Source organism: Hyperolius riggenbachi, chromosome 2 (genome assembly GCF_040937935.1).
Source record: "Hyperolius riggenbachi isolate aHypRig1 chromosome 2, aHypRig1.pri, whole genome shotgun sequence".
Classification (NCBI taxonomy): domain Eukaryota; kingdom Metazoa; phylum Chordata; class Amphibia; order Anura; family Hyperoliidae; genus Hyperolius; species Hyperolius riggenbachi.
In genome coordinates, this window is record NC_090647.1 from 33,551,773 (window position 1) to 33,579,135 (window position 27,363).

Sequence of the window (27,363 nt, forward strand, 5' to 3'; positions counted from 1 at the left end):
GTAATGTCACTGTATCTACTTCCCTGCATATGGGGGGGGGAGGGTAGCCTCTCTTTAAGAGAATTGTCATTGGAGCACACTGGTCAACATCAGAGATTCACCTTTAGACTGGAGTTTTAAAAAGTATCTTTAACAGTAAATGTTAACCTTAAATGATACCCGAAGTGACATGTGACTATTATTTTTTATTTATATAGCGCCAACATCTTCCATAGCGCTGTATATAATACAAACAAATTGGGAACATGATGATATAGACATGTGTATGTACAGCGCCTAGCACACAAATAACTAGGCTGTGTTCCTTTTTTTCTTGCTCTGCCTGAAATAGTTAAATATCAGGTATGTAAGTAGCTGACTCAGTCCTGACTCAGACAGGAAGTGACTACACTATGACCCTCACTCATAAGAAATTCCCCTTTTTATCTCTTTCTTGCTCTCAGAAGCCATTTTCTGCTAGGAAAGTGTTTTATAGATGGAATTTCTTATCAGTGAGGGTCACACTATAGTCACTTCCTGTCTGAGTCAGGACTGAGTCAGCCACTTACATACCTGATATTTAACTCTTTCAGGCAGATCAAGAAAAAAAGGAACACAGCATAGTTATGTGTGTGCTAGGCACTGTACATACCCATGTCTATCTCATCATGTCACCTCGGGTATCCTTTAACCACTTGAGGACCCACCCTTTACCCCCCCCTTAAAGGATACCACAACTGACATGTGGCATAATGAGATAGACATGGGTATGTACAGTGCCTAGCACACAAATAACTATGCTGTGTCCCTTTTTTTCTTTCTCTGCCTGAAAGAGGTAAATATCAGGTATGTAAGTGGCTGACTCAGTCCTGACTCAGACAGGAAGTGACTACAGTGTGACCTTCACTGATAAGAAATTCCAACTATAAAACACTTTCCTAGAAGAAAATGGCTTCTGAGAGCAAGAAAGAGATAAAAAAAGGGGAAATTCTTATCAGTGAGGGTCACACTGTAGTCACTTCCTGTCTGAGTCAGGACTGAGTCAGCCACTTACATACCTGATATTTACCTCTTTCAGGCAGAGAAAGAAAAAAAGGAACACAGCATAGTTATTTGTGTGCTAGGCACTGTACATACCCATGTCTATCTCATTATGCCACGTCAGTTGTGGTATCCTTTAAGGACCAGCGTTGAATTCTGTGCTCTGTGCTGGGTGGACTCTACAGCCCCCAGCACAGATCAAACACCAGGCAGAGAGATCAGATCACCCCCCTTTTTTCCCCACTAGGGGGATTATGTGCTGGGGGGGTCCGATCTCTCCTGCCTGCGTGTGGCTGGCGGGGGGGGAGGGCACCTCAAAGCCCCCCTCCGCGGCGAAATTCCGCTTCTCCCTCTCCTACCTGGCCCCCTGGTGATCGGGGCTGCACAGGACGCTATCCGTCCTGTGCAGCCTGTGACAGGACGTCCCCTGTCACATGGCGGCGATCCCCGGCCGCTGATTGGCCGGGGATCGCCGATCTGCCTTACGGCGCTGCTGCGCAGCAGCGCCGTACAATGTAAACAAAGCGGATTATTTCCGCTTGTGTTTACATTTAGCCTGCGAGCCGCGATCGGCGGCCCGCAGGCTATTCACGGAGCCCCCCGCCGTGAATTGACAGGAAGCAGCCGCTCGCGCAAGCGGCTGCTTCCTGATTAATTAGCCTGCAGCCGGCGACGCAGAACTGCGTCGCTGGTCCTGCAGCTGCCACTTTGCCGACGCGCGGTATGAGTGCGCGGTCGGCAAGTGGTTAAAGCAGACCTGAACTCAGAACATCCCCTCTGCTGTTAAAGATACAAAACGGCATAGTAACCATTAAAAACATTTCTGTGTTACAAGAAAATGGAAAATGATCCGCACAATGTCTCCGACAGATCAATAAATTTAAATAAATCAATAAATTTAATAAAATTTATTGATCTGTCGGAGACAATAAATTTTATTAAATTTATTGATTTATTTAAATTTATTGATCTGTCAGAGACATTGTGCGGATCATTTTCCATTTTCTTGCTTTCTCTGGGCTTGGCTGCCCGTGATCCAGCACTGTCCCACACGGTGCGGTGGAGCGGTACCTCCAGATTGTTGTTTCCATTTCTTTGTTACAGCTGATACAAATCCTAAAATCTGCACTGTCTCTACTTCCTGATTCATGGAAGCAGACATATTGTTTATAGCCTGTGCTTTCATATGAGCTTATCTGCCATCTCTGCTGTGGCAGTCACACGGGGGAGAGATCAAGTTACAACTTGTGAATCAACACAAATGAGGGGGAATTACCCAGGCTAAACTTTGCATACATACAGGGTGCATTTCACGGGCGGCTCTGTACTGTGCAGGTTTTGTTTTTTAAGCTTAACATTAGCTTTGTGTCAAATATTTAAAAACTGTTTGAACAAATACAAGAGTGAGGGAGCGTACACACAAACAATCTTGGTTGGCCAATTTTACCACTCCCACGTAGTATTTTGAATACTATGAACCTTTACAGTGAAACACTTCTTTGTTAAAGAGACTCTGAAGCGAGTTAAAAAATGGCTTTTTAGCTGATAATCAACATGGGCATGCTTGCCCCTGCTAAAACGCCGCTATCCCGCGGCAGAACGAGAGGTTTCCCCCCCCCCCCCCTGCAAAATCCACAACCAACTTGGTCGTAGAGTTTGCTGCTCACGGAGGCAGAGCTAATGGCTGTAGCCCCGCCTCCATGCGTCTTATCAGCCAGCGGATCTTCGCCTCTTCCTGCCCCTCTCAGTGAAGGAAGACAGAGGGGCGGGGAGAGGCGACGATCAGTGCTGATAGATGCGCTGAGAGGCAGGGCTATAGCCGTTAGCCCTGCCTCAAGGAGGAAGTGCTCCCTGGACACCACGGAGGAGGGGATTTGGGGGGTAAAGACCCCTCGTTCTGCCGCAGGAGAGAGGCGTTTTAGCTGGGGCAAGCATGCCCATGTTGATTTAAAGCTAATACATATGCTGCAATAAATCTACAGTGTCTACCTCCTGCTTTCATGGAAGTAGTAGACCTATTGTTAACATCCTGTGTTTATCAATTAGCTGCTCTGCCATGGCAGAGGAGATTCCTGAGCTGACACAGCTGAGAGATCAAATTACAGTGGTGATTAGTCACAGATGAGGGGGAATTAGACAAGCTAAACTCTAAATACAAATGGTGCAGTTGTCTGTTTTGCTTCTGTGCTGTGCAAGAGTTCAGCTCCACACACACTAAAATCGAATGGGGTTGGTGCAGGACCGGTGGTTGATTGCTGGTCCATAGCATTGCACTGAACCAGTTGCCTGGCTATCCTGCTGATCCTCTTAATACTTTTAGCCATAGCCTCTGAACAAGCATGCAGCAGATCAGGTGTTCCTGACATTACTGTCAGATCTGACAAGATTAGCTGCATGCTTGCTTCTGGTGTGTGATTTAGACACTACTGCAGCCAAATAGACCAGCAGGGCTGCCAGGCAACTGGTATTGTTTTAAAGGAAATATGCAGCATATGGCAGCCTCCACATTCCTCTTGCTACACTTGTCCTTTAAAGGTTATTATGCTGTTGCTTATCTTAGAGCAGAGAGGAAGTTCTGAGTTCAGGTCTGCTTTACATACTGTAAATAAAAATAAATCTTTCTTACATAACTCCTGCAATAAATCTGCAGTGGGTCTACTTCCTGCTTTGATGGAAGCAGATCTAGGTTTCACATTCTGTTTACAAATTTGCTGCTCTACTGAGGCTGACAAGATTCCTGAGCTGACAGCTGAGAGATCAAATTACAGTTGTGATTAGTCACAGATGAGGGGGGATTACACAGGCTAAACTCTCTAAATACATACAGGGAACATTTCTCTGTTTTCCTTCTGTCCTGCGCAAGAGTTCAGGTCCACTTTAAGAGCGATGATATGGCAACCTGTTGAGTGCCACATCCACAATCAGGGAAAGGTAGTCCAACTGACTTGGCTGTGAGTTTCTGTTCCTCGTTAGGTACTTTTGCTTGTACATGGAATGAAAGTAATATTTGTTTAGAGCCGGTGTGACTGGCAAGATGCAAAACGCACAAATTTGCTCACTCCCAGCTAGAGCAATTTCCTGCCTTTATCTGGTCAGCAGGTGCACTGTCATACACCCTTTGCCTGCAGTACCAGATCTAGCAGGAATTGCATAAAGTAGCATTCAGGTGGGAGGCTTCGGTTGGATGCAATCGTGGATTGCATCTGTTACAGGGACGCCCCGTGTAGGCACATCTCCCACACGGTCCCCTCCCTAACCACTCGCCTGTCAACCACATCCTGGAAGCTGCAAAAAAGAAGTTTAAAATCGCACACATTGGTTCGCCCGACAGCCGGGGGCCCCAGTCTCTCTTACTGCCTGGGGCCCCCAAACCACCATGCGGTACCTAGAGGGAAGTGCAGGCGGGCCCTGGACCTCTCACTCCCAGTGACTGGCAAGATGAAGGCCCGGTTCACAGAGTTAAAAAACGGTCTGTTCCCAGATTGGGATTGGAACGGATGTGAATGGATCCAATATTAAAGCAGTAGGATCCGTTCACGTTTGTTTAAACGGATCCGTTCTGCACGCTCCACTGAACGGACCACAAGTATCCAGCTGCAGTAGTTTTTCCGGACCTCTGAGCCCCTGTGAAACAGAAACGGATCCTGAAGCACTGGATTGATGGCAATGAGAAAACGGAACGTTTCTTCACACTAGTGAAATGGACCGTTTTAAGAAGAAAAATCTACTTTGGGGATGGGGGTCTGGGGGAGATGTGGGGAAACGGAACAGAAGCAGCAGAAGGGAAACTGATCCGATCGACCGGTGATCAGATCTGTTTGCCAATGCAACGCAAATGTGAACTGGGTAACAGAACAAATTGATAAAGTTTGAACAATTGATAAAGTGTGTAAAGTATATGTACAATTACTGTCACCTGCAAGGGTCAGGACTTGGTCCCTTAGGTGACAGTTTGGGGTTAGTTCTAATCTATACAGATGCTTTGATAGCCTACAGGTTAGTGACATGTTAGCCATAAAATGGCGAATCCTTTTCAAAACTGGCATGCAAACAATCAAATCTCTACACGACCTAGGATACCAGAAGGCCTCAACCTCAGATCAACTGGATCTGATCACATGACCACCCTCAGGCCAGAAACCCACTAGGAACGATTTTCTGAGCGCTTTGTGATTTGAAAGTTCTTGCTAATGTAATGCTATGGGTGTTATCCCACTTGATTGATTTAATTTTTAAAAATCCCCCATAGCATTGCATTAGCAAGAGCTTTTTCAAATCACTAGCCATTAGAAAAGGCTGCTAGTGGGTTTGTGGCCTCAGAGTCCAATACAAAACCTTAGGAGCCAGAGCCTTCTGTCATGCTGCCTCTAACGTTTGAAATGTTATGCCACACCCAATCAAGACAGCCCCAACCCTGGAGGCGTTTAACCTCCCTGGCAGTAATCCCGAGTATTGGTTGCATGACAGAGCAGGTGGAATGAGTAGAAAATAGGCTAATATGCCTGGTACACACATTCAGTTAGGATTGACCAATCAATTTATTTATACCAATTTTACCACCTCCACGTAGTATGGGGGAAAACAGATATTAAATATTATGAGCAGATCTTGTAGGTAAACCCTCATACTAGATGGAGATGATAAAATTAATAAATGATTGGCCCATCATAATTGAAAGTGTGTACAAGGCTCAGCTAAGAAGATTTGCCAGTCCAGATCTCTTGCTGATGCATCTGATGCCGCTGTACACACACTAGAGTCACAGGAGAGGTGACCCTGACCATCTAGCACAGGAGTGTCAAACTAAAATACAAAGTGGGCCGAAACTGAGCTCTGGGACCAAGTCATGGGCCAACCTCAATGTCTAGTGGCCACCCCCCTCAAGTTTCCTGGTGTCCAGTGGCCCCCTCCTTTCCCTATACAGTTTCCCGGTGTCCAGTGGCCCTCTCCTTTCCCTATACAGTTTCCCGGTGTCCAGTGGCCCTCTCCTTTCCCTATACCTAGTGGCCCACCTCCCGCCAGTATACAGTTCCCTGGTGTCCAGTGGCCCACCTCCCTCCACTGTACAGTTTCCTGGTGTCCAGTGGCCCACCTCCCTCCACTATACAGTTTCCTGGTGTCCAGTGGCCCACCTCCCTCCACTATACAGTTTCCTGGTGTCCAGTGGCCCACCTCCCTGCACTATACAGTTTCCTGGTGTCCAGTGGCCCACCTCCCTCCACTATACAGTTTCCTGGTGTCCAGTGGCCCACCTCCCTGCACTATACAGTTTCCCGATGCCTAGTGGCCCACCTCCCTGCACTATACAGTTTCCCGATGCCTAGTGGCCCACCTCCCTGCACTATACAGTTTCCCGATGCCTAGTGGCCCACCTCCCTCCGCTATACAGTTTCCCGATGCCTAGTGGCTCACCTCCCTCCACTATAGTTTCCCGATGCCTAGTGGCTCACCTCACTCCGCTATACAGTTTCCCGATGCCTAGTGGCTCACCTCCCTCCACTATACAGTTTCCTGGTGTCCAGTGGCCCACCTCCCTGCACTATACAGTTTCCCGATGCCTAGTGGCCCACCTCCCTGCACTATACAGTTTCCCGATGCCTAGTGGCCCACCTCCCTCCACTATACAGTTTCCCGATGCCTAGTGGCTCACCTCCCTCCACTATACAGTTTCCTGGTGTCCAGTGGCCCACCTCCCTGCACTATACAGTTTCCCGATGCCTAGTGGCCCACCTCCCTGCACTATACAGTTTCCCGATGCCTAGTGGCCCACCTCCCTGCACTATACAGTTTCCCGATGCCTAGTGGCCCACCTCCCTGCACTATACAGTTTCCCGATGCCTAGTGGCCCACCTCCCTCCACTATACAGTTTCCCGATGCCTAGTGGCTCACCTCCCTCCACTATAGTTTCCCGATGCCTAGTGGCTCACCTCCCTCCGCTATACAGTTTCCCGATGCCTAGTGGCTCACCTCCCTCCACTATACAGTTTCCTGGTGTCCAGTGGCCCACCTCCCTCCACTATACAGTTTCCCGATGCCTAGTGGCCCACCTCCCTCCGCTATACAGTTTCCCGATGCCTAGTGGCCCACCTCCCTCCGCTATACAGTTTCCCGATGCCTAGTGGCCCACCTCCCTCCGCTATACAGTTTCCCGATGCCTAGTGGCCCACCTCCCTCCGCTATACAGTTTCCCGATGCCTAGTGGCCCACCTCCCTCCACTATACAGTTTCCTGGTGTCCAGTGGCCCACCTCCCTGCACTATACAGTTTCCCGATGCCTAGTGGCCCACCTCCCTGCACTATACAGTTTCCCGATGCCTAGTGGCCCACCTCCCTCCACTATACAGTTTCCCGATGCCTAGTGGCTCACCTCCCTCCACTATACAGTTTCCTGGTGTCCAGTGGCCCACCTCCCTGCACTATACAGTTTCCCAATGCCTAGTGGCCCACCTCCCTGCACTATACAGTTTCCCGATGCCTAGTGGCCCACCTCCCTGCACTATACAGTTTCCCGATGCCTAGTGGCCCACCTCCCTGCACTATACAGTTTCCCGATGCCTAGTGGCCCACCTCCCTCCACTATACAGTTTCCCGATGCCTAGTGGCTCACCTCCCTCCACTATAGTTTCCCAATGCCTAGTGGCTCACCTCCCTCCGCTATACAGTTTCCCGATGCCTAGTGTCTCACCTCCCTCCACTATACAGTTTCCCGGTGTCCAGTGGCCCACCTCCCTCCACTATACAGTTTCCCGATGCCTAGTGGCCCACCTCCCTCCGCTATACAGTTTCCCGATGCCTAGTGGCCCACCTCCCTCCGCTATACAGTTTCCCGATGCCTAGTGGCCCACCTCCCTCCGCTATACAGTTTCCCGATGCCTAGTGGCCCACCTCCCTCCGCTATACAGTTTCCCGATGCCTAGTGGCCCACCTCCCTCCGCTATACAGTTTCCCGATGCCTAGTGGCCCACCTCCCTCCGCTATACAGTTTCCCGATGCCTAGTGGCCCACCTCCCTCCGCTATACAGTTTCCCGATGCCTAGTGGCCCACCTCCCTCCGCTATACAGTTTCCCGATGCCTAGTGGCTCACCTCCCTCCGCTATACAGTTTCCCTATGCCTAGTGGCCCACCTCCCTCCGCTATACAGTTTCCCGATGCCTAGTGGCCCACCTCCCTCCGCTATACAGTTTCCCGATGCCTAGTGGCCCACCTCCCTCCGCTATACAGTTTCCCGATGCCTAGTGGCCCACCTCCCTCCGCTATACAGTTTCCCGATGCCTAGTGGCCCACCTCCCTCCGCTATACAGTTTCCCGATGCCTAGTGGCCCACCTTCCTCCGCTATACAGTTTCCCGATGCCTTGTGGCCCACCTCCCTCCGCTATACAGTTTCCCGATGCCTAGTGGCCCACCTCCCTCCACTATACAGTTTCCCGATGCCTTGTGGCCCACCTCCCTCCGCTATACAGTTTCCCGATGCCTAGTGGCCCACCTCCCTCCGCTATACAGTTTCCCGATGCCCAGTGGCTCACCTCCCTCCACTATACAGTTTCCCGATGCCTAGTGGCCCACCTCCCTCCACTATACAGTTTCCCGATGCCTAGTGGCCCACCTCCCTCCACTATACAGTTTCCCGATGCCTAGTGGCCCACCTCCCTCCACTATACAGTTTCCCGATGCCTAGTGGCCCACCTCCCTCCACTATACAGTTTCCCGATGCCTAGTGGCCCACCTCCCTCCACTATACAGTTTCCCGATGCCTAGTGGCCCACCTCCCTCCACTATACAGTTCCCTGGTGTATAGTGCTGTCCCCATCCCTTTATGGCTTCCCTGGTGAACTAGGGCTTACCCTCCAATATATGTTCTCTGGTGGTCTAGTGTAGGCCAAACATAATGCAAAGTGGGGAAACCATCTGAGCTCAGAGGGCCATATTCGGCCCACGGGCCGGAGTTTGACATATATGATCTAGCATGTGTACAAGGCTTTAGGTACAAATATTAATGGACAATTAAAGGAATTGGGTTTAGCCAATCAACCCCCTCTTATTAATTGGTAGCCAGATTACCGAGTGGCAGTTGCTGGCTTTGATAGGCTCAAATTACTTTGCTTTCTGGCTGAAAATGGAAAGATTTAGAGGGTTGTTGTTTTTTTTTGTCATTTATCGCCACTACTCCCCCCATAGCATGCGATACCCTGGTCTGATCAGAGATGCTTGTTTTCTAAAGCCTTGCACACATCCAAATATTATTGCACAATGATTGGCCAATTTAACTACCTCCATGTAGTATGAGGGCCAATAGATTTGGGCTACCATTAGCAGATAGAGTAGGTAAATTATCATTCTACATGCAGGTGGTAAAATTGGCCAGTAATTGGCAAATCAAAATTTGATGTGTGTATGCACCCATAATATCTTGTTTGTACTATTATAATATACTGCTTTATGGACTATTAACTAACCGACTGGCACCGCTCCAATCTGTACTGAACTCACGTCTCATTCATCTTTCTTTTTGCTCTTCCTCTGCTGCTCCTCTCTGTCAAGATCTTCACTGGCTGCCAATTAGCCAGAGGATCCATTTTAAACTCTTGACACTAACCTACAAAGCTCTACAATTTCTCTCCCCTTTACATCTCCTCACTAGTTTCCAGATACCAACCCAACCGCGATCTCAGATCTGCACACAAGCTTTTTTTTGTCCTCTAGAATCACCTCCTCGCATTCACGTATACAAGACTTCTCACGTGCCTAACCCCTCTGGAATGCCCTCCCCCAACACATCTGTCACTCTCCAACCTTTGAAATCTTAAAACGCTCCTTCAAAACTCACTTTTTCCAACAGGCAGAGGCTCTACCTTAGGGCATTCACCCTTTGACCTCTGGCTAAGTTTTACTCAAGGTAGCCATACACTGGTCGATTTGCCATCAGATCGACCAACAGATAGATCCCTCTCTGATCGAATCTGATCCGAGAGGGATCGTATGGCTGCCTTTACTGCAAACAGATTGTGAATCGATTTCAGCATGAAACCGATCACAATCTGTGAAGCTTTGCCCACACTCTCCCCCCCCCCCCAGCTATACATTACCTGCTCCGCCGGCGCGAGTCTTCCGGTCTCCGCTGTCTTCTTCTCCGCTCTGGGCTCCGAGTCCGGCTAACTTCACTGAACTTCCTGTCTGGGGAACAGTAGAGGGCGCTCTACTGTTTAAACTTCCTGCCGGGACAGGAAGTTCAGTGAAGCCAGCCAGACTCTGAGCCCAGCGTGGAGAAGAAGACAGCGGGGGCATTCAAAGGCCCTATCAACGCACTCCCGACCCACACGGACGGATCAACGGGAACGATTGATTTCGGACGGAAAACGATCGCTCTGTCAGCATTTGTGCAACGATTTCACAGCAGATTCGATCACGGTGATCGAATCTGCTGTATATCGGCGGGAAAATAGTTAGGTGTATGGGCCCCTTTACTAGATAACCGAGACACACACTGCATGTATGTATACTGCATACTTCCCCACGTCTTGTTTCCCCCCCCCATTCCTTTAGATTGTTAGCTCACAAGGGCAGGGCTCTCTCACCCTTGTGTGTCTTGGATTTTGTTTCACAGCGCCACGGAATAGGTTGGCGCTTTATTAATCAATAATAATAATACTCTCCTGCACACCTCATACAGGCAACACAAGAACTGGCTGCACTTGAGCTGTACAGATTACACTCCAAGTTTTGCCACAGACTTCAAACGACACCTTTTAATAAAAACAAAAAACAGAAAAAGTATTGCACAGTATTCGTATGACAGTCTGCACGCCTCAGTAGATTGGACAGTAAGCCACACCCACAAGCTCTGGCGTCCTCAACAGACTGGTTAGCGAGAATTCCATAGAGCAATAATGTATAGCCCAAATTATAGCATTTTCAAACATTTTTTTCCCTCTGACTTATAATCCGCTTTGAATGACCATTTCAAGTCACTCTTCCTTTTCCAGTAACGTTTGTGTCTTTGCCTCGGTTTAAAACGCACACTCAGAAGATGCCAAAATTCTCCAAGGCAGAGTCTACTGTTCCTCAATGGGACACAATGCTATCCGTCTCTTTAGTTCTCTGTCTTCATTCGGCATTCCTGAGAAGTAGTCTGAACACTTCACAAGTTTTGGTGCTGAAATATTTTGAAGTAAAAAAACAAAAAAGTTAGAAATGTTCCTATTCAATGTCCAATTCAACAACATTTTGGGAGATATTCATTAGGCACCAGCAGGGATTGCCTGATGTCAGATACAGTGCTTGCTGGCTGTAAAAGCACTACCCCCCCCCCCCCCCCCCCCAGCCACCTTCTTCAACACATCCGGCACCTTATAGTGGATTTTCTGGTGTCCTCAGTGTATGGCTCCAGGCGTGTCACCTGACTCACATCGGGTCAGGTGACATGCCAGGAGCTATGTATAAAAAGCCGCTGGGAGGTGCAGGATGCGTTGGAGAAGCCGGCACGACACTTGGCCAGTATTTCTTGCTATTAAAACCTCATTCCCGTGTGTGTGTGTGTGTGTGTGTGTGTGTGTGTGCGTGCGTGCCTGATTGCTCTAATTCCAAGTCCCGCAAAATTTGCATGCAAGCTGAAATCAGCAGGTCATTGACCCCCTCTACCCATGCAGTTTAGCTCTGTACCCTGTAGAGGTAGAGCGGCACTAGGATGCTTGTCCCTCCAGCTGACTCCGCCTCTTCTGCAGCAGCTCCGCCCTCTTCTTCTGGTAGTCCTGCATACAGTCCTTGAAGCTCTTCACCTGCTCCTGGCACTTCCTCCAATCCTGATGCTCCGCCATGCACTCCTGCACAGCGTAATGAAAGGAGGTGCAGCCGGTCCGGCCTATCATCTGTTCCACGGGGTCCTCCTCATCCTCCGGCTTCAAGGTGCGGTTGTGAGGCTGGGGGTCTGGAGCAGACATACTACCTGCAGAAGAGATAAAGGAACACATGCTAGGATGGTACTGTACAACAAGGCGGAGCTTTCTGTGCTGCATTTGGGTGGAGTTGCAAAACTCTGACTACTAAGCAACCACCTACTGCTTTCAGATATTAGCTCCCATCATGCTTTGCAACGTAAAAGCACTAAGTCTGACACCACTGTGTACATTCAGGAATCATTCATTACTGGTGTCACTAGTCTAGAGGAATGGACCAGGGAACAGCTAAGATGTGGGGAAAACCTTGATGAAATTGTCATTTAGATATTTATAGGCCAAGAAACTTAGTTTGGCCCAGTGCACACCGGGCAGATCCGAAAATCCGCGTGGCTAATGTATCTCTATGGGCTGGTGCACACTGGCGGTTTGAGGTTTTTAGCAAACCGCAAACATGCCTCTTGCTGCAAACCGCCGGTGTGCACCAGCCCATAGAGATACATTAGCCACGCGGATGCTGAGGCGGATGCGGCCGGCAGATCGCATCAAGATCTGCCCGGTGTGCACTGGGACTAAACTCTGTCATCCGCACCCAAAACCGCTAGCGTTTTGTGGATCTGCTAGCGGTTTTGGTGTGCCCCAGGCCTTTCTGTTGACAACCACAGCTGTTCAATTCATATTAAAGGAAACCTGAGGTGAAGAAGAAATAATAATTTGTATGTACCTGGGGATTCCTCCAGCCCCTTTCATGCCGATGGTTCCCTCAGCGCCATAACTTGATCCTCCGCTTGCCCGGCCCGGCAACTATTGGAGACACCGCGCACAGTACATGCATGGTCCAGCCATGTGTGTGCCCCCATCTTACTCCCGTGAAGGGAGCGCGCATTTGCATTGCGCATGCCTTGAGTCCAATAAAGCCTTCAGAAGAATTTACCGATCCGCCTAGTGGTAGATGGAGGTGGCCTGGGAAAAGGGCGAGGGAGCCAACGGCTTGAAGGTCGCTGAAATAAGCCCTAGGTATATATAATTTTTTTTTCTCATCTCAGGTACCTTTTAAAGAGACACTGAAGCGAAAAAAAATATATGATATAATGAATTGGTTGTGTACTATGAACAATTACTAGAAGATTAGCAGCAAAGAAAATATTCTCATATTTTTATTTTCAAGTATATAGTGTTTTTTCTAACATTGCATGATTCTCTAATATGTGCAGAATACACAACACTCAGCATTCAAAACGATTCTTTCAGAGCAGTCTGTGAACTAATGAACTCTCCTCTGCCAGAGGAAAAGTAAATAGTTAACTAACAGTTGAGATAATAAAAGTCAGAAAGCAGCCCTCTCCACGACTTTTGAAAGTCGTAGAGATAATGGCTTTTTTTTATAGAGATAACAACTGGAGTTTCTTAACTCTTCCTGTACTGGAAACAATTAGACTGATGTATCTGATCTTAATGTTTTATTTCTTAGCTGTACTACACATATAAATCATAATATCATAGTTTTTTTTTCGCTTCAGTGTCTCTTTAAGTTTTGTTTCTGCCTTTTGCATACTATGTATAGGTGTGACATTCTGGTTTCCAAAAATAGCAATTGATGATCATTTCAGGTGACAGTTTGCCAGCCCTGAAACCACATATTGCTCCAGGGGCGTAGATATTCATCTATGCAAGTTAATGAGAAATGAGCAGTTCATAAATTAAAGATAATAATATTATTACCTCCTTCTCATCCTCCAGCCCATCGCTTCCCAGGACAGCACAGGCTGCTCCTGAGTATAGATGGTCGATGAGATGCTAATCATTTCAAGTCATTTCTGGATATACCCCCTCCAAAGTAGTTAATGATTGGCACACCTCCCCAATGGCACACACCATTTAGGAACCTCCCTTAGGGGGAAGTTCATTTTATACATTTCACTAAAAAAAGCTTTTCAGATCTCTTTAACATGAAATATGCATCAGCTTGAAAGCTGAACATCTCATTGGCCCTCCCTACACTTAAGGTAGCCCAGCAATATGTCTGTACAGTGATCAGGAGTAAACTGTTCAATTATGGATACAGGAGGAAAGAGAAGTCAGTAAGCCTAAAGCCTGGTACACACAACCAATTTTAATTGGACAATTATTGGCAAAATGTTTCCACCTCCATGAAGTATGAAAGCTTACCTACACAAATTTGTTCACAGTATTCAAAATCTGTTGGCCCTCATACCAACCCGTGGAAAAATTGGCCATTGATTGGCCAATCAAAATTGAATGTGTGTATGCAGCCTAAAGTTTGAGGAAATGGCAAATTTACTATTTACTAGAATTTCTTGCTCATCGCGAGTCAGCTGTGTGTAACGTGGAACGGTAAGTGCGATAGGAGGAAGCAATGGACGATAGGTCAACGACAAACTAAAATGGCAAATTACAGTCGTACACGAATAGGGGAATCTTTAGGCAGGGAACACACCTGTTAAAGGGGAACTGAAGTAAGAGGTATATGGAGGCTGCCATATTTATTTCCTTTTAATCAATACCAGTTGTCTGGCAGCCCTGCTGGTCTATTTGGCACCAGTAGTATCTGAATAACACCAGAAACAAGCATGCAGCTAGTCTTGTCAGATCTGACTTTAAAGTCTGAAACACCTGATTTGCTGCATGCTTGTTCAGGGGCTATGGCTAATAGTATTAGAGGCAGAGGATCAGCAGGGCTGCCAGGCAACTGGTATTGATTAAAAGGAAATAAATATTGCAGCCTCCGTATACCTCTTACTTCAGTTCCCCTTTAATCGACTCCAGGGTACCCAAAATTGCTCCAACTCCTCAGCTCAGACTCCACATTCCTGGCTGGGCAATGGAGTAAGTTCAAAAATCATCCAACTCCTACACCTCAGTTTATAGAACCACCGACTCCAGGCATCCAAAATTGCTCCGACTCCTCAGCCTTGATTACCAGTGTATTTGTTGCAATACAAAAAAAAATGGAAAACACACAGAAAATGCTGATCAAGAAAAAGTGATCACAGAGCTAATGAGAACTTTGAAATCTTGCATAAGAACACAAGGACAAGTGTGTTCCCTGCCTTAGGAGGTGCGTCTAGGGAAAGAATTCTAGTGCAGAGTCAGGCCTTGTTCACATTATAAATCGCCAGTGCTATCGCAAAAGCTGAGCGATTTATTGAGTAATTTTGAAAGCGCTTTTCCCAGCGATTTGCGCTCAGAAAAATGCTTTTCTAAGCGCGTTTGTGTAGCAATGTTTTTTTCACTTTCCTGACATCAGTCTTTGCCCAGGAAATTAATAAATACAATGAATTTATTCATTAAAAGTGCTCGGAAAATCGCTTTTCAAAGCGCTTAGCGATTTTCCTATTCTTTCTATTGAATCGCAAACACTCAGAAAATGGTGCAGGAGCCGTGTTTGCGATTGGATAGAAAGCTCTGTGAGAACACTCACATAGAGCAACATTGCAGAAGCGATTTTAAGACGATTTTTAAAACTGCCAGCGCTTTAAAAAAAAAAAAAAAAAAAGCGAAAACGCTCTTAGTGTGAACAAGCCCTGAAAGCTTGTGAGAAGTTCTCCCACATCCCAGAAACATACAGGTAATAGGAAGTTTAAAGGAACAACTGAAGTGACAAGAATATGGGGGCGGTCATATGAATTCCCGTTACTATTCCGTTAGCCGGGCGCAACCACTAGGTGGCGTTAATAACTATTCCCCCTCCAGGCCGCCATGGATAGTAGGGAAAGATGTAACTCTGCTGCCAGGCTGGAGTTTTATCGCCACCTAGTGGATGCGCCCGGCTAACGGAAAAGAACCAAATTTCATTTTAAAGGGAAGGTTCATGGACTATCCCAAAAAAATAAAAATCCCCATCCACTTACCTGGGGCTTCCTCCAGCCCGTGGCAGGCAGGAGGTGCCCTCGGCGCCGCTCCGCAGGCTCCCGGTGCCGCGCGCGAGACCTGGCCAGGCCGGCGGCCAGGTCGGGCTTCTTGTGCGCTCCAAAATGCGCCTCACGGCGGCATGCTGACATCATCGGACGTCCTCCGGGCTTTACTGCGCAGGCTCAGTACTACTTTATTTTTTGGGGATAGTCCCTGAACCTTCCCTTTAAACGATCCCAGTTATCTGACAGCCCTGCTGATCTCTTTAGCTGCAGTACACAATCACATAAGAAACAAGAATGCAGCTAATCTTGTCAGATCTGACAATAATGTCAGAAAAACCTGATCTGCTGCATGCTTGAGGTAGATGATCAGCAGGACTGCCAGGCACTCTGCATTGTTCAAAATGAAATAAATATGTCAGTCTCAAAGTCCCTCTCACTTCAGATGTCCTTTAAGGAAGCAAAATTATATTCAGTGTATTCGGGAAATCCTCTGCTACTATGGATGAAATTTCTGCAGAAAATGTCAAAACTATAAAAAAAATACATATTCCTTAAAAGCAACCTAAGGTGTGAGACCTATGGAAGCTGCCATATTTCTTTTCATTTAAACAATACCAGTTGCCTGGCAGACCTGATGATCTATTGGGCTGCACCTGTAACAAGCTGTAACTAATGCAGTCAGATATCAGTCAGAAACATCTGATCTGCATGCTCGTTCAGGGTCTATGGCTAAAAGTATTGGCGGTAGAGGATCAGCAGGACAGCCAGGCAATCTGCATTGTTTAAAAGGAAATATGCCAACGTATTCTCCTTGCGTCAGGTTCCCTTTAAAAAGACACGTGTCCTTCAAGTTCTTGCATAGGCAGTGAGCTTCTATAAACCAGCTAGAGCTAAATATCAATACTAGTGACTGGTGGACACTATACATTACACAAGCTATACTGTGATTTGGGGTATAGATCAGGGCTCACCTGCTGCTCCTCTCTGTGTCCTTCCTCTTTCCTCCTCTCTATTCTCTAACACTCAATACTTTCAGAACTTTCACTTCATATCTCCTCAGTGTCTCCTGTTCCCGGGGTGAAGCTTCCGGCGGCGGCCATTTTGTTGGAGACCTCTCAGCTCACAATCAGGTGCACTTGATCACAGGGAAAATGGCGCCTGGAAGGAGACAGCAAAGGAAGAAGCGGTGGCTCGGACGCCATTTTGTCGGAGACCGCACAGTGCAGCAGCAAATAGAAATGATCCTTCAGAAAATGGCTCCTCCTGACGTGCAGAAACTCTGAGTAGCTCTACACCTGGTTTCTATTTTGTTTAAATTTTTAATGCAATGTTGTAAATTTAAAATAAAACAGGCGAACTTCCGGTATTGGAGGGATCTATTTCCGGGAGGGATTTGGTCTCCAGGAAAATGTCTGGCAGAATCTTTATACAAAGTGACTGGGCGCAGAGACTCAGGTGAGGAGGGGGAGGGCTGACCACAGGGACTATTACTGTATATTACCAGCTGTGTTAAGATTCTGTGTTATTGTGTTGTATTTGTGTCAGTGTGGAAGGGAGTGTAATGTAACTAAGGCAAGAAATGTTATGTCACACAAAGGGTGCTATGATATTTTGGTACTTTTCTGTTAGCCGGGTAGATGATGCTAATTACATTAAAGGAAATCTGTAACGAAAAAACCTCCCCTAGGGGGTACTCACCTCGGGTAGGGGAAGCCTCCGGATCCCATTGAGGCTTCCCCCGTCCTCCTCGGTCCCACGTTGGCGGCGAAAATCCTCCCGGAGCAATGGCGATGTAAATATTTACCTTTTGGCTCCAGCGCAGGCGCAGTATCCGCTTCTTCCCACGGAGTTAGGCTGCGTTACTGCGCAAGTGTGAGTCTCCTGCGCAGTTGAACGGACCCGACAGAGATCGGCTATTTCCACCTATCTCCGTCAGAAGAGCCGCAACAGCGCCCCCGCTGGAGCCTGGAAAGGTAAATATTGAACAGGCTGTCGGGCCGCTGTTGAGGGGTGCAGCGAGACCCCCATAGGACAGAGGAGGATGGGGGAAGCCTCATTAAGATCCGGAGGCTTCCCCCTCCCGTGGTGAGTACCCCCCAGGGGACGTTTTTCTTTTTACAGTGTCTCTTTAATAGTCACGTAACAAAAGTGTAATGTAACCGATTCTATTGTGTTTTTTACTGGCCGTCTCGCTGGCGCTGCGGCCAAATGTATATAATAGTGAGTTAATTGAATTCAATTAAGCTGGTGGCAATGTAACAGATGAAGCCACCGGCTTCGGCTCTCGCTCTCCTCCCCCTTGCCTCTCTCCTGTAGAACACTGGCAGCCGGGGGGACACGCGTGTCCCCGAGAGTCGTTCGTAGCAAGAAAACAAGCAGAGCGGGGAGGCTGCAGACATTGCTTCTGCCAGCACCCGCTCTGCAAGAACGAACGGCATTATTCCCTGCCGCGACGAACGACTCTGGGGGGACACGCATGTCCCCGCTGGCTGCCAGTATTGTATAGGAGAGAGGCAAGGGGGAGGAGAGCGAGAGCCAAAGCTGGTGGCTTCATGTGTTGCATTGCCGCCGGCTTAACCACTTGAGGACCGTGTAAAGCCTAATCTAGACTGTGCGATCCGGCGGCTCGATTAGCCGCCGGATCGCCTCTTCCGCATCCCCGCGTGTCCCCGCTTGCGTCGGATTCGATACCTGCTCGTCCCCGCCTGCGCCGTTTATCTTCCGCTCGATTCCCCGCTATTGTCCGCTCGCGGGGAATCATGCGGCGGCAAGATCGGACCTGTCGGATCTTATCAATTGAGCCGCATCAGCGGCTCGATTGATAAGTAACATCGCTCCGTGTGTACCCAGCTTTAAACCCCCCTAAAGACCAGGCCTTTTTATTGGTAATTGGCCCTGCAGCTTTAAGGCCAAGCTGCAGGGCCGCACAACTTAGCACACAAGTGTTTCCCCCCCCCCTCCCACCAACAGAGCTCTCTGTTGGTGGGGTCTGATCGCCCCACGTGTTTATTTTTTTTTTTATAAATATCTATATTAGTGTTTTGTTTGTTTTTTTGCTATACCTCGTTTTCATTTACATTTGTAAACAACCTCCCTGCCCAGCCAGCCAATCCTGCGATCAGCTCTCATAGGCTTCTGCCTATGAGAGCTGATCGCTCTCTTGTCCCCCAGGGGGACAGCCATGTCACACGGCTGTCCCCAGTACAGCGCTGCTGCTGATCGCAGTGCTGTACTAACAGAAAAGACGGCGGTTTCGCGGTCTAACAGTCTTCCGAGCGGCAATCGCCGCTTGGAGACTGAAGAGGGGGTGGAGCTCCGCCACCCAAGCAGGAGTTGCGCGTGCAGCCTGCGCGCGATCTCATGCAGATCAGAGCCCCAGGACTTGACGCCAATTGGTGTTAGGCGGTCCTGGGGTTGCTGTCGCATCCAGGCGCATTGGCGTGGGGCGGTCTTTAGGTAGTTAATTGAATTCAATTAACTCACTTTTGATAATACATTTGGACGCAGCGAGACGGCCAGTAAAAAACACAATAGAATCGGTTACAATACATTTGTGTTACGTGACTATTAATGTAATTAGCGCCACCTATCGGATGCGCCCGGCTAACGGAAAAGTAGTAGTAGCAGTAGCAGCAGCAGCCAGTCCCCTCTCTGTACCCTTGTCCCGTTGCTGTCTGCCCGGGCTTGCACATGCGCAATATGGATGCGCCTGTCTTCAGAAGCAGTAGGGGGCATGAGTGCTTCCAAGGACTCTCAAAGGTGCGAATTTTGAATGGGGGAGAGCAAGGGAATGAGGAGACAGAGAGAGGAGCGAGAAAACTCTTTGGTATACAGAGCCTTACCTCTCCCTAGATGAGCGTCTACATTTTGTGGTTTGGCCCACGTCAGGTTTGCGTTAAGGGATGCGTCGGATGATTTGGCAACTCTGTACCCATATGTGTGACAACGTTTGATGCACAGTCTGGTTACCTGATAGCAGGAAACCGCGTCATGTCACGTCTGAGTGTGGCTGTGCTCACGTGTGACCCCAGGAGATGGACGCCTCCCAACTACCTGTACTGAGTGTTTCCCAGTGTCGGCCGGTGCTTGTGAGAAGCTGATGGGAGGAATTTGCTGCTTTCAGCCTCCCATGTGAAAGAGGCCTTAGCTGTGTAACTATGAGGGCATGTTGGTATTTTTATATACTAATGAAGGTTTTATCTGGTTTGTTTTTGCAGAAAGGCGGAAGGAGAGGCCTGGGTGTCCTGTAAGGTTGCAGGTAATCCTTCTGTGACACTGAGCTTGGAAAGGAAAGTACTGGAAATGTATGAGAGGTTTGAAAGCACTCCTGAACTAAGAGGCATATGGAGGATGCCATATTTATTTCCTCTTTAAGCGGACCAGAACTCAGAACTTCCTCTCTGCTTTCAAATATACCCATAATAACCTTTAACCCCCCCCCCCCCCCCCCCCCTGGCAGTATGATTATTTCCAGATTTTAGGGTCTAAAAACAGTGCATTGTTTTTTGTTTTTTTAATTTTTTTTGCACCCTTTCAGACCCTAAAACCGCAAAACAGTCATGCCGCCAGAAAGTCAGCAGCAGCCTGAACTTACTCACCTGCCTGGGATCCAGCACTGCAGTTCTCTCTCCGTACTCCGGGTGGTGCTGTAACCCTACAGTGAGATACCCAGCTGTCGTCATGACGACAGGCGGCGATCTCACCAGGGGGATGCAGAGCCTCTGAGGACAGGAAGAATGGCTGCCGGCGTTTGGATTCCCGGGGAGGTGAGTTGAAATGCCTGCTGTGCGCCATTGGTCTGCATGAACCTTGCAGTGGTCACCACGAGTCAGGCTCGGGGTTACCGCTCTGAGCTTTGGATTTCCATCCCTGAGCCTGACTTGGGGTTTTCGCTAAGGTGGTTAAATATTTTTTTTTTTGTTATAGCTGATACAAATCCTGCAATAGATCTGCATTGTCTACTTCCTGCTTTCATGGAAGCAGACATAGGGTTAACATCCTGTGTTTACAAATTAGCTGCTCTGCCAAGGCAGCCGGCTGACACATCTGAGACATAAAATTACAGTTGTGATTAGTCACAGATGAGGGGGGAATTAGACAGGCTAAACTCTCTAAATACATACAGGGTGCTCTCTTTTACCTCTGTCCTGTGCAAGAGTTTAGGTCCACTTTAAACAATACCGATTGCAGGCAGTCCTGTTGATCTCTTTGGCTGCAGTAGTGTCTGAATTGCACACCTGAAACAAGCATGCAGCTAATTCAGTCTGACTGCACTAATGCTTCATACACACTTGAGATAAAAGTCTTTGGAAAAGGCAAGATCACAGACCAATTTTACCCCCTTCCATGTAGTATGAGAGCCATACCTGTGCAGTCTTTTCTATGGAGCTGAACTCCCCATCAGATAAAATCTTTGCAAGATGCTGCACACAAAGATGCCTGTACACATTCAAAAGATCATTATCTGCAAAAGATCTGTTCCTGCAAAAAATTAATTCCTACAAAATGCATTAATAGTCTATGAGCTCTGCAGATCCTCATACACACCTGGTTTAACAGACTTCTTCTGCATATCTGGCAATCATCTGCAGATCTGAAAATCCATCCTGGTGGATCTGATCTGCAGATGATTGTCTGTTAAACCAGGTGTGTATGAGGATCTGCAGATCTCATAGACTATGAATGGATTTTTTGCAGGAACAGATCTTTTGCAGATAATGATCTTTTGAGTGTGTACAGTATCTTTGTGTGCAGCATCTTGCAAAGATTTCTGTCTGATGGGGAGTGCAGCTCCATAGAATAGACTGTGTAGGTGTGGCTCTCATACTACATGGAAGGGGGTAAAATTTCTGTCTGATGGGGAGTGCAGCTCCATAGAATAGACTGTGTAGGTGTGGCTCTCATACTACATGGAAGGGGTAAGATTTCTGTCTGATGGGGAGTGCAGCTCCATAGAATAGACTGTGTAGGTGTGGCTCTCATACTACATGGAAGGGGGTAAGATTTCTGTCTGATGGGGAGTGCAGCTCCATAGAATAGACTGTGTAGGTGTGGCTCTCATACTACATGGAAGGGGGTAAAATTGGTCTGTGATCTTTCATTTTCCAAAGACTTTTATCTCAAGTGTGTATGAAGCATTAGACACCTCTGATCTGCATGCTTGTTCAGGGGCTATGGCTAAACTTATTAGAAACAGGATCAGCAGGACAACCAGTTAATCTGCATTGCTTTAAAAGGAAATGAATATGTCAGCCTCCATGTCCCTCTGACTTCAGATGCCCTTTAATTTTATATCAAAGAATATTGTGTGTGTACATGATAGCGATACCTTTCTACAATTTGTCTATAATCTGACTCGGGTAAAGGTTGCATGTGAGCAATCGGCTCATGTTTTTTTTGTTTGTTTTCTAAATGACTAACCAAGCAGCTTCTGCATTCTGATGTAAATGTTCCGCCTTTTCCCCTCTGACCTTTCCAGTGGCTGCGTTGTCGGTCATGTGAATGTCCTGGAAGTTGCAGTAGTCAGCCCTTTCCCCTCGCAGTACAGTCTGGTGTCAGGCTTGCGTTTCTCACAGGGCAGCCTTCTGATGGTGATTTGTGAATATTCCTGTGCATGTGACGATGGATTTTTCTGTCTGGCAGGTAAACCCACCATCTACGGGAGTGTGAAGTGTGAGGGAGCAGGCGAAGGCGGAGTCCCAGCAGTCACTTCCTCCGAGGAGTTTGTTGTCCATCAAGTCACAAAGGTAGCACTTGTGTCCCTACAGACAAGCATTGCTATATCCAGTCATCGTCCAGTCCATTGTTTCCATTCAACTGAGCAGTTTATTTGGATCTTTCATCAAATTGATAGCTTAGAGTGCATACACACATGCAATCTTGATTGGACAATCACTGACCAATCTTACCACTGCCATGTATTATGAGGGCCAACAGAGTTTGGATACTTTGTCGGTAAACCCTCCTACAACAGTTGGTAAAATTGGTCAGTCATTGGCCAATAAAAATTGAAGGTTTGTACCAGGCTTTGGGGCCCATCTACACTTAAGCTATTAGCGGGCAAGTCCCACTAATCTCTAAAGTGATAGCGCTTTTCAGGGCACTAGTGCTTTGTTATCCTATGGCAGTGTTCTCACTGCAGCTGATCGCGGGCGTTTTGCAATTAGCGCCAATCGCAAACACGTTACCTTCAGCAGTTTTTGGGCGACCCTTGAGCAGTCACGATACAGTGCTTATAAGCGCTGACCGCGATCGCTCTGAAATCGTGGAAGTGTCAAGTGATTTTTTTACAGCGATAATCGTGGTAAAATCACTTGCGCAAAATGCGCTTCCGCTTTGCTATTTTCAGAGGTGAATGAGGCCTTACTGTTTTTTTTTTTTTTTTATTTTATTTTTTTTTTTATTTCTCAGTTTGATTAACCAGAAGGGATTAATATCCGTTACAAAATCAAAGGAGCCTTCATCAATTTGGAAAATTTGTGTTACTTGTACAGTATAATCTTGTTATAATCTCCACTGGACTCTGAAAAGTGGTCTACAATATCAGATATTGTCCTAGAAATGGCCCAGCATGCCCGTACATTCTCTGCTGCGCAGGAGCAGCTCTGTCCTCCCATTGGAGGTACAGTACAAGCACTTGTCCTAGAAATATCCCAGCATGCCCTGGTACATTCTCTGCTGCACAGGAGCAGCTCTGTCCTCCCATGTGAGGTACAGTACAATCACTTGTCCTAGTAATATCCCAGCATGCCCTGGTACATTCTGTGCTGCACAGGAGCAGCCCTGTCCTCCCATTGGAGGTACAGTACAGGCACTTGTCCTAGAAATGGCCCAGCATGCCCTGGTGCATTCTCTGCTGCACAGGAGCAGCTCTGTCCTCCCATTGGAGGTACAGTACAAGCACTTGTCCTAGAAATATCCCAGCATGCCCTGGTACATTTTCTGCTGCACAGGAGCAGCTCTGTCCTCCCATTGGAGGTACAGTACAAGCACTTGTTCTAGAAATAGCCCAGCATGCCCTGCTACATTCTCTGCTGCGCAGGAGCAGCTCTGTCCTCCCATTGGAGGTACAGTACAAGCACTTGTCCTAGAAATGGCCCAGCATGCCCTAGTGCATTCTCTGCTGCACAGGAGCAGCTCTGTCCTCCCATGTGAGGTACAGTACAATCACTTGTCCTAGAAATATCCCAGCATGCCCTGGTACATTCTGTGCTGCACAGGAGCAGCTCTGTCCTCCCATTGGAGGTACAGTACAAGCACTTGTCCTACAAATATCCCAGCATGCCCTGGTGCATTCTCTGCTGCAAAGGAGCAGCTCTGTCCTCCCATTGGAGGTACAGTACAGGCACTTGTCCTAGAAATGGCCCAGCATGCCCTGGTGCATTCTCTGCTGCAAAGGAGCAGCTCTGTCCTCCCATTGGAGGTACAGTACAAGCACTTGCACATTTGCTGGACTACGAGGTTAAGTATACCTTAGGGCTGCATAGCCAGGCTGGGCACATTGCTGGTACAGTACTCAGGGCTCCTTAAAAATTGCAGCCGTCTCTGAATAGAGGCAGCCTCTCACTTCCTGTGAGTGGCTCCGATACCTCCATGGGCAGAACTTGCAGCACGTGTCCTGCAAAGCTTTCTTGAGCCAATCATGAAGCCTCTCTTCAAAATGCAGCCCGTCATAATAAGCCACTCTCATCTGTAATGTGAGTGGCTCCGATACCTCAGTGGGCGGGACTTATCACTCTGCTCCCCACTCTCCTTAGTTTTGCAGCGAGTAGCCCCGCTCTGATCTGCACTACAAGTGAAAGTAGCCTGTACTGCGCTCCACACGCTACCAGGAGTGTCATCGCTAACACAGGAAGAGATACCCGGGAGTAGGGCTGCACGGTTTTTCGGTTTAAAACCGAAACCGCGGTTCGTGGCAAGACGATCTGCTGATCGTCAGTACCATCGGTTTTTTCGGTCTGCTGTTTAATACTTTGCTTCTGGCCCCGCTGTGCGCGGATTGGCCAGAAGCAGTGAATATGTATGAGAGTTAATGAGCGGTGGGCGGATCCACTCCAGCGAGCGGCCGGGCACATACAGCATTACCAATCACTGGCTAGCATGGAATGACGGCAGCGGTAGGCGGAGCTGTATGCTCTGTACAGCTCCGCCTACCACTGCCGTCATTCCATCGCTAGCCAGTGATAGGTAATGCTGTATGATGTGCCTGGCCGCTCGCTCTAGTGGATCCGCCCCCCGCTCATTAACGCTCATACATATTCACTGCTTCTGGCCCCGCTGTGCGCGGATTGGCCAGAAGCAGTGAATATGTATGAGTGTTAATGAGCGGGGGGCGGATCCACTAGAGCGAGCGGCCAGGCACATCATACAGCATTACCTATCACTGGCTAGCGATGGAATGACGGCAGTGGTAGGCGGAGCTGTACAGAGCATATAGCTCCGCCTACCGCTGCCGTCATTTAATCGCTAGCCAGTGATTGGTAATGCTGCATGTGCCCGGCCGAATCGCAATTTCGATTTTTCCCTAAAATCATGCAGCCCTACCCGGGAGTGTGTACAATCCCATGGGAGGGCTGTGACAATACTTTTATCTGTGATTGCAAAGTGGAAGTGGCAACACTGCATCCTTTGTTTACATTCACAATATTGTTCATTTTTCCCAGGCTGCTTATTTTTACAGCACTGTATCCAGCGCAGGTGCCATTCTTCTTGCCATACAAATGTTATCAGGCATCAACTCCCCTGCAACCAGCCTAAAGAGAGCAGGTGACCATGGGTGTCACACTGACATATGATGCGTGCTCCGCCCACTGTTTACTATATCCAGAGTCAGCATCCCGTAGGGGCCAAAAAAACTGGTTTACTATAACCGAAGTTGTATTATTTCAGTTTACTATACTAGGCGCTGCTCCCATACACTTATAAAGGAGATTGGCCAGGACCTGTAGAGGTAGCTTACTATACCCAAATGTTTACTACATCAGAGTTTATTATAACGAGATTATACTGTACTAACATTTATTGGGCTTTTGAGACTTATCAATCAATTCCCGTTTGATCAAATTTAAAAGTGTACAAACGCCTGCATATACCTCCTGAATTCAGTGTGCTTTTGTCCTGTTGGAAATTCCTGCAGCACAGAATCAATTGTAATGTGTGTATGTGTGCTTCCACAATCAAATTCATTTTTCACAAACTTAAAGAGAGTCTGAAGCGAGAATAAATCTCGCTTCAGACCTCATAAATAGCAGGGGCATGTGTGCCCCTGCTAAACCGCCGCTATCGCGCTGCTAAACGGGGGTCCCTTCACCCCCAAATCCCCCTCCGTGCAGCGCATCCCCTCTTCCGCATAGAGGCAGGGCTAACCGCCGCAGCCCTGCCCCACGTGCGTCTGTCAGCGCTTATCTCCGCCTCTCCCCCACCCCTCTCAGTCTTCCTTCACTGAGAGGGGCGGGGGAGAGGCGGCGATGCGCCGCTGATAGACGCGACTGGAGGCAGGGCTGCGGTGGTTAGCCCTGCCTCCAGGAGCGACTAAATGTACGACCAAGTCGTGCGGGGGGGATTTGGGGGTGAAGGGACCCCCGTTTAGCAGCGCGATAGCGGCGGTTTAGCAGGGGCACACGTGCCCCTGCTAACTTTGAGCTCTGAAGCGATATTTATTCTCGCTTCAGAGTCTCTTTAAAAACATATATTTTTTTTTAAGTTTTTAAACACTTTTTACTGAGAGTAAGAACATAAGTACAATCATTTCTACTTAACAATTACTTGAACGAGGTCTAGTGAGTGTACAGTAAAAAATCATATGAACAGAAGTACACCTGTTCATATTTTTATTTTTAGCTCATCGAAATTGAAAGTCTAATAAACTTAAATTCATTCTATCCAGACTATCTAGGCTAATAGTTGCGTGTCGCATGAAACTGTTCATTCACACTTCTGACCACACAGCTGAAATTCATAGTAGTGTTTGTATAATAATGATAGATAATTATAGCAATGAACTGATTTGTCATTATATACACAATATTCAAGGCGCATACTGATTCCTCTCACAACACAAATAAAAATGGTGCGCTGTTACAGTTTTCCACAAGATTATTCACAGTCTCTCTATATAGCGCAGCACACTTCTATGCAGCCTATTGCTGCGCTGTATTGTTAAAATGTCCCCTTTATCTTGATTGCTGATCTTATAGTTCACCGCCACCACACCAAACTATTGGAAAAGGACTCACCCTTTCCTCAGACCACTATAGGTCTATATGATGCCTTGGGGTTATTCCCGGGTCACCCTCGACCTCTGCGACCTTATGAACACCTTTCTGCCTTCTTTCCACCTTAGATACAGTATGTGGGTCTTTAACCTCCAAATAAAAACTGCTCATAGCATAATACCGTTTTAAAAAAGAGATATCTAAAATTTATTGCACTCACAATATCCACGATAAAACATCAGCATGAGTTTTTCCGGGCTCTCCCCCGTATCGGTGGCCTCTGGTGGGCTTTCCAATATGTGCGCCGCCTCTCAGACTCGACCGCCGGACGCTCAGTATAGCTATGCATAGAAGTGTGCT

At 47.7% G+C, this 27,363-nt stretch overlaps 2 protein-coding genes across 2 annotated transcripts in view; one reads left to right on the top strand and one right to left on the bottom strand.

Moving 5' to 3' along the window:
• Window positions 1–10,751: 10,751 nt before the first annotated feature.
• Window positions 10,752–16,871, bottom strand: COA4 (cytochrome c oxidase assembly factor 4 homolog). The gene is made up of 3 exons (XM_068266624.1): window positions 16,762–16,871; window positions 11,680–11,962; window positions 10,752–11,173 (listed from the first exon to the last, which is right to left on the bottom strand). The coding sequence occupies exon 2, from the start codon at window positions 11,955–11,957 to the stop codon at window positions 11,700–11,702; it is 258 nt and encodes an 85-aa protein (XP_068122725.1). The 5' UTR covers window positions 11,958–11,962; window positions 16,762–16,871; the 3' UTR covers window positions 10,752–11,173; window positions 11,680–11,699.
• A 79-nt stretch (window positions 16,872–16,950) lies between these two features.
• Window positions 16,951–27,363, top strand: part of PAAF1 (proteasomal ATPase associated factor 1) — a 35,474-nt gene continuing 25,061 nt past the window's right edge. The window contains exons 1-3 of the mRNA XM_068266622.1: window positions 16,951–17,245; window positions 20,008–20,048; window positions 22,433–22,536. Coding sequence (XP_068122723.1) covers window positions 17,199–17,245; window positions 20,008–20,048; window positions 22,433–22,536 — 192 coding nt within the window. The 5' untranslated portion in view covers window positions 16,951–17,198. The remainder of the gene's footprint in view (window positions 17,246–20,007; window positions 20,049–22,432; window positions 22,537–27,363) is intronic.